Source organism: Physella acuta, unplaced genomic scaffold (genome assembly GCF_028476545.2).
Source record: "Physella acuta isolate Inbredline_101_S28 unplaced genomic scaffold, ASM2847654v3 ptg000284l, whole genome shotgun sequence".
Classification (NCBI taxonomy): Eukaryota; Metazoa; Mollusca; class Gastropoda; family Physidae; genus Physella; species Physella acuta.
In genome coordinates this window covers 743,944-751,929 of record NW_026731803.1, presented here as the reverse complement: position 1 = coordinate 751,929, position 7,986 = coordinate 743,944, and the positions used below count along the sequence as shown (strand labels likewise).

The window sequence follows — 7,986 nt, the reverse complement described above, 5'->3', positions numbered from 1 at the left end:
AGAGAAATTGATTTTTGGATCTATTCAAATATTTGCATCTCAATGATAAAATTATTGCTGCTTGTGGACCAAGGCATTAATTATCCTCGAGCGTCTGGCACAGTAGATGGAGTTGTGCTACAAAACACTGTACTTACCTAATCTAGTTTATCACAATTATGATGTTGTAGTAAACTAAAAACTTTACTTACCCAAGTAAGGGTATTACATTACAGAATTTAAATATTCCAATGGTGCAATTTAAAAAATAATGTACGGTTGTAATAATTTTTGTTATCCAAAGTTATTGTCCTTTAAATTACAGTGGACACAAATTTATCCTCTGAAACAAAATAATAGATGTTAAACATATCATTGAAAGACTAGTGGTTCAAACTCAAAATAAATATTTGTCAAAGTAAATTAGAAAGAGAATAAGTTCATAATTATAGTATCTAATCTTATTCTATATTCAGCCCCTGGATGAAAATAACAAATGTTAAACTGTTTAATAAAACAAACGTAACACTATTCTAATGTAAACATCATTTGACCTACTATTTAAGTGACAATGTTTTGATCTACTATTTACCTGACAGTGTATGTTATTTCCATAAAAAATTACAGGTGGTACTATGTTTTGCCGTAACTTTTATTTAAAGAATTTAACGTGATCGTTGACTTCACTAAATGCAGGAGAAGAAGAAGTAAATTCACTAGACATATTTAGTTTATTTAACGATTTCTTTTAGGAAAAAAATTATTTAAAAGTCTTATACATTCTTAAAAAACAAAATACAAAAAATACTATTTAAAGTCTTATTAAGTTGAATGCTAGACCTCTTCAACCAAACCCAGTTGACGATGAGCCTTGAGGAGATGATGTCCAGCAGTGCTGCAACCAATGGCCTGGCGATGACCACAGCTGCAAACACTCTGCTCTACAACATCCCCACCGAGGTGTTCAATGTCCTCATGTTCTGGGTGTACTGTGTCACAATTCCTGTCCTCAGCGTCTGCGGAATTCTGGGTAACTGTCTGACAGTAGCCATCATAACTCACCACGGGCTCAAGGACACGACCAACATCCTGTTGACCTTCCTGGCACTGTCTGACCTCCTGTACTCCATCACCGAGTTCTTGAACTGCACCTCCCTGCTGATCAGCCAGTTCGACCTACCCCAGGCCTACACGTTCCACGCCTATCACCTGGCCTACGTCAACACCTGGAACATGTACACCGTGGCCACTAGCTCATACCTGGTGGCGCTCATCTCTCTCGACCGCATGATCGCCGTCTGGCTCCCATTTCAAGCTGGTTCCATCCTCACGCCTGCCAGAACTACCATCACAGCTGCCGTCGTCTGCTGCTGTTTGTTTATCATTTATTGTTTTGATTTCCCAAGCTACTACATTCAATGGCTACACTCTAGTGAGTACAACAAAACGATAGCTGTAGTTTCATATTCCGAATTTCGTTTGAAAAATACTTCCTTCTTTGCTATAATCAACAAAATAAATATGATCTTTATCATGATGTGTGTCCCGCCCACCACAATCGTCACTTGTTCCGTCATGATCGTCGCTCGACTCGTCCAATCGTCTCAGCAAGCCAGGAAGATGTCCATCAAATCTTACGCCAGGAGAGTCAAAGACATCAAGACAGTGAAGATAAGCCTGGCCCTCTGCGTGTGTATGATAACCCTCACGCTAATCCCCTCCTACTCGAGCACAATGTTGATCTACACGGGGTTCCCAGCTTCAGGTAACTTCCAGCGTGTGATCGCCGCCCTCATTAACATACTGTTCCAGGTGAACGCCTCCATTAACTTCATTATCTATGTCAAGATGAGTTCCAAGTTCGCCAGCACATACCTGCAGCTCTTATCAATTTGTATTCGTGTCAGATAAAAAATTAAAGTTTACAAAAGTCAGACCAGAATTTAAAGCTATTTAAAAACAAACTTTTTGCAATTTGCTAAGTTATAGTAGGTTACGTTTATTTTTGCCAAATATTTTTTATCAGTCGAAACTCTGGTGTTCGCTTATGTAGTTAATCATGCACTCTAGCTCTCTATATTGTCGCTTACTTATCATCAGATTCTATGGGTAAGTAGGCCTTTTATTAATAGTTTTATCACATGATTAACACACTGATCAAATTGTGAAGCGCCATGGTAATGAAATGTTAAGCACATCCCAGATATAAAATATCATTTGTTAAGGTCATTGCATCAATTAATGATTGACTTACATGACACTATTGTTTCGATATCTTAAAACTGGCGGCTTTTAAACGACCCCAGGGTGTGGCTGTGGCAACCACATTGTCGGAAGCCCTCCTGTCGTGGACCATTTATTTTTGTATTTTTCCCTTATGAAGCGAAAGCGTGTGAACATTTTGTTTTGTATCTCAAATCATACTTTTTCAAGCAGAATATAGTCCAACCACTAAAGCCATCAGATTTGTATTCAAACTCGACCGTTTGATGATCCATTTTTACGTCATATAACTTTGTTTTGGATTGGGGTGGATCACGAATGTCCCGGTTATTTTGTGATATATTTCATGACAGATCAGCCGATAAGTCACCCTGTATGAGAAAAAATTTGATGAGGGGATCTGGTTTGATGCTAAATAAACCACTTCCTTCATTTACCACGGAGGTAAAGAAATACAAAACTCTCTATCTATATTTATAATTCTCTTCTGGGAGACGCTAGAAAACAAGCTGTAAACGCGCTCCCTACCACCCCACCCCTACATGGTCTTAGTGAGCTGTGTTCACTCTAAATGTTTACAAGCAGAACAGGGTTTAGTGACGACTATTAGGGGCAGATAATTTAGTTTGAAACGATTTTAAACGTAAGGGGGGGGGGGGAGAGGGGGGGGGGAGGAAGGGGTGGGGGGGGGGGTTATGGTCCTTAACGAGCTACTTATAGTGTATTAAAGAAATATTTTCAGTGGCAGCGTTGGTACTGTCGAATTCACAAATTATGAATTACTGAAAAGTAGAAAAAAAATAATTAAATAGCGGCGTATGTTATGCCACGGGCCGGCTCGTGGTTTGAATAATGGGCTGGTAAGGAGTTAAACGGTAACAACTCTGTATGATTAGTTTTGCATAGTTTTGCAGTTTAGCGCTAGCTGACGGATTTTAAGAATTCGCACTGTAAGGAAATGCAACTGTTTACTTAAATATGCATCGACAGAAGAATGTTGTAAAGAATAACTAGATTTATTTAAAAAAAATGAAAAATACATAATTTACAGTGTAATGTCAATACCAGAAAGACAAAAGTGCGACTGGTTAATAATTTATTGTCAAATCGACGTGGTTCTTGATCTCCGTATTTCTAAAATAACCCCATCTGCTCATGTACTGGTAATACCGTCTCGAGACGCTTAACAACCCCCGAGAGGATGGGGGATGTTCTTGTCGTTAGTGTGTGTGTGTGTGTGTGAGGGGGGAAGGGGAGGGGAATGTGGATTTATTAAAATCAATACTCTGATTGATTTGAGTATGTGGCTAAGTACCACCATATTATACATAAGAAAAATTTATAAAGTCAATAAATTGCCATTCGACACCAGAATCTTCTGTGCCAGCCTTAAAATTCATCGTTTGTTCCCGCAAATCGCCCTCTGTGTGAAAGTGCAGGTTCCTCACAGAAAACAGGAATATTTTCTCCTTCCACGGTGTTGTTGTCTGCAGCTTCCCACCACAGTATGATAGAGACTAGCGCAGAAAGGCCGTTGACACCTTTTATTATCTCTTTATTTTTTTTTTAGAAAGAGTCACTTTGCGACTAATTACGTAACCAAAAAAAAAAAATTAAAATGGTAAAAAAAAATAACCAAGCATTTTTGTTGTTGAAATAACAGAAAACCGTATTCCCGTGTGTCGTTTTACAACTCACTAGGATATATCAAGACCACACCAATACCCGGTTTTGCGCCAATAACTAAATAAAATCTATACAATTTGTGAATGACTTTTAATCCAGAAAAAAACCGAATTCACTGGTGAGTTAGTCTACCAGAAGAAAAAGTAATAAGATTAAACAATTGAAAACTAACACTTAGTGTTCTTTAAAGTCAGTAGCATTTAAAATTCTAAGGTCGCCCTAATTATGAAGGGACACTCTGGGGTGACCCTAACAATGGAGGGACACTCTGGGGTGACCCTAACAATGGAGGGACACGTGTTTTTGTTTCTTTTAATCAAGAGATCATTAATTTAACATGGCCAAGTCAAGTGCCGTCTTACTCGTAAACATTTTGAATTTTAAGTTTTGGTTAGGTGCTAAAATACAATTTATACCCCAATTACAGTAAAACACACCTAATGTCAAGGCTAAAGTCTTGGTACTTTGGGAGCAGTAGATAGATACAGCCTACAGTACGTGGTTACAAATAGACAGTTTCATTGTTTATGCAAACCAAATTTTTAGCTTCAAGGATACGATTTGGTTTATCATATAAGTATAGTAAAACGGAAGTGATAAAGCCATAACTCATGGACAGTGACAAATTAATGGGCTGAACAGGAGGCCACCAATTTTCTGTTAACGGCCATCGTTAAAAAATTTCCTATCAATGTTTTGTTTGTTGCTTACAATCTAAATGAATGTTGTATGCCCACCACAGAAGCTTTTTGTCCTCTGTAGTTAATGCGCGCTCTCCCTAAATCAATAAATGTTTTTTTGATTGATCTCGGCTTATAAAGCACGACAAGTGAGTAAATTAAATCAGGCTAGCGTTCTTTGTCAGACCTGCAAGTCTTAATTAGACTGATCACACATACAAACATAATACAAAAAGATATCTATTATAACTCTACGCCTTCCATTGTATCTAGACACGCACCACTTTACCCTAACAAGTTTACATCAGAAGGTCTATTTAGAAAGGTATGGAGCGTTGTTTTCAAGCTGTGTTACCTGAATCAAATTTTTGTATAGTTATGCTTTTTTTAAAGATAAATTACAACATATTCAAGCACCGTAGTTGCAATATCATTTGTTTATCAGGTTATCCTGTATTTGTACTCCTTATGTCATGGAAGCTATAATTGAATATTATTTTCCAGTATGTTTTGTCATTTAAGCCCAAACACGTTGAATCCAATTAAAAAAACATCCGACCCACACATGTTTGTGTATCAGTAGACGATTAGAAAACTGTGGCTCTAGACTAATTGAGCTTATATCAGTTCTTCTTCTTCTTCGTTCTTAATTAACTATGTGATGGAGGATGTAAACAACAAGCCCTACTTATATCAGTCAACGCGATCTTTTTGGTAGTGTTTAAATATCCAGTAAATCATCATGATGGTTCCCGTAAGGTGGTTTAAGATATTTTTTGTTTTAAATTTTCTGTTAACTAAACAGGGGCCCTTCAAAAAGTCATTTTTTGTCTGTTCTAATGTCATGATTTTTACAGATATTTATTCTTATCCACGCTCCGTGGTCGATGCGGACCTGTATTGTTTTTGTTTTAAATTTTCTGCTAACTACACAGGGGCCCTTCAAAAAGTCATTTTTTGTCTGTTCTAATGTCATGTTTTACATAGATTTATTCTTATCCACGCTCCGTGGTCGATGTGGACCTGTATATTTGTCACTTGTGCGGGTGGCCAAACCTTTAGTGGTATAGAACATGCTGAGAGAACCACGTGATACAAGAGCTAAGCATGTATTAACTCGCTAGTTAAAATACCATCAGTTTACTTTATTTCCTATCTTGGAATACTTATGTATTTTTTCACACACACACACAAACACACACACATATTTATTTATACATATATAGCCTATGTACGTGTATATATATAAATATAAATAAATAAATATACAGCTTATACACGTATGCTGGAGACCATACGTGGCTTTAATAAAATGCTAACAAAGCAGCTGTTACATTTTATTTGATAGATCACAACAGAGGAATGTGAGCTTGACAAGCGTACACAAGGGTCGAATCATTCCGTATGACGTGAATTGAAGGTGCTCCGCGGTCGGACCATTGTTTCAGGACTCCAGTTCCTTTGTGTAAAGCCTGGTGTAATATAGAGAACTGATAAGCGTTGATAATAATAGATTCGCTATTCTGTCCTTCTCTCTGTCGGGATCGCACTAGAGAAAACACATGCAAAATAATAAAAATATAATAAATCTGCGGTTATTTAAATATAAAAAAGTTACTATAATAATAAGTATAATAATAAGTATAAAAATATGTATTTAAACAAGCGGCCCACGTTTTTATTTATAGTGATATAAATAGTAGTGCATTAATATATTTGAAGAAAGTAACTTTTTTTTATATTTAAAGTAACCGCATAATTATTATATTTTTAAACATTATTTTACATTCAATACAAATTGTATTATTTTTTTCTTTTTGGTGCATTTATAAAAGCTTGTAATTATAATTTTTTTAATGAAATTATCATTTTTATACTTTTTAGTATTAACGAGTTATTCGCATTTTTTAAGACAATATAGTGTAGCAACAAATATATGATACACAATTTGAAAAACAGTTTTGTTTTAATATGATTAGTTTTACTATACGTGTCACATGTACTGATGTGTTAGTTACAATCCAAAAATTGCCACAATTAGCTGAACACATATCATAGAACACAAATCTTTAACACTTCTTTAACCGAAGACATTAATACTGTTCAGTCTGTGGTCAAGTTTATAGCTAAAGTTTCAGTTAAGTATTATGGGATGGCGTAGTCTAGTGGTAAAGAACTAGACTGCTGACCCGACCAAAACCTTCCTTACCCGGGGAAAAAAGTCGGAAAGAGACACTATCTGCGTGATTGAGGTTAAGCGGCCAAAAGTAGTAAACGGGTCTAGATAATAGAAGTAGTGTCTACCTTTGTTATACAAATGCGACTAGTGTTTCTTTCAGACATTTTTCTCCCTGGGGGAGGGGTCCTTAAAATTTTCGGGGGGTGGGGCGGTTGGACTTAATTTTCCGGGAGAAGGGATATATATTTTCAATATAAATTATATTTCGTTATAGGGGTAGTTGACGTTCTTCAGGGGACTCAGCCCCGCCCCCCCTCTCCCAGAAGGGTTGCCTGAAAGAAACTCTGAATGCGACTTTTGTCATGTTTGAGCTTAGCTTCAAGGTATAAGGGTATGACAACGTTTGCATTTAGTAGGGATATGCAGTAGCTACGTTAAAATGCCGATTCTGGATAAAAATTCGTTTTCAATTACATGTTTCGTTTCCGGTTAAATTGGAAGAAGAGGTGGTGAGTTTGATTTTGGTTTTAGTTTAGAGAAAAAGACAACACTGTCAACATAGCGCCCGTAGTATTTCTCCCTCAACGGGCCATTTATATAGTAAGTAATATTTACAGCTGAACGTGTTCTTTTCTATAAATAACACATGAACAGTAAGACTAGATTGGTTTGATCTGGTAGCATGTGTTTGAGTTCATCCTAGAGAACTTTGAACAAAGTTTTATGCGTTATTTTAAAATATAACCAGTTGTTCAGCGGATATTTGTGTCAAACGTTCTCAGCCTTCTGGAGTCGTACGGTGGGAGAGAAAAGATCAACAGTCTCAACATCTATCGTGCCATCGCTTCGTTGCTGACAGTATGTTCTGAGAGATTACATCAACAAATACGATTATATCACAAGTCGATTCAGTGTTGCCCAGATACGAGTGCTAACTACAGCTTTTTCAGCTAGACAGTGCAATATACTGAGGTAACTCAAAGGTGCTTTTCATTTTACTTTAGAGTAACTTTACAGAGATTACACTAAAAATGTATGCAAGAATTCAATACAATAACGTGAACAATATATTTTAAATTTTTTATAAGATAGACATGAACATGTGTATTCATTCGCTGTGTGCTATTTTTAAATGTGGAAGCAAAAACAATACGTTAATTTATTCATGATATATACATTTAGTAATTTATGCACATTTTGAACGTTTTTCATAAATTTATCTAATTTGAAGGTTTGAGC

At 36.4% G+C, this 7,986-nt stretch overlaps 1 protein-coding gene across 1 annotated transcript; it reads left to right on the top strand.

Moving 5' to 3' along the window:
• The first annotated feature begins 843 nt into the window (after positions 1–843).
• LOC131939590 (FMRFamide receptor-like) lies at positions 844–1,890 on the top strand. Its single transcript, XM_059297995.1, has one exon. The coding sequence runs from the start codon at positions 844–846 to the stop codon at positions 1,888–1,890; it is 1,047 nt and encodes a 348-aa protein (XP_059153978.1).
• The last annotated feature ends 6,096 nt before the right edge of the window (positions 1,891–7,986 follow it).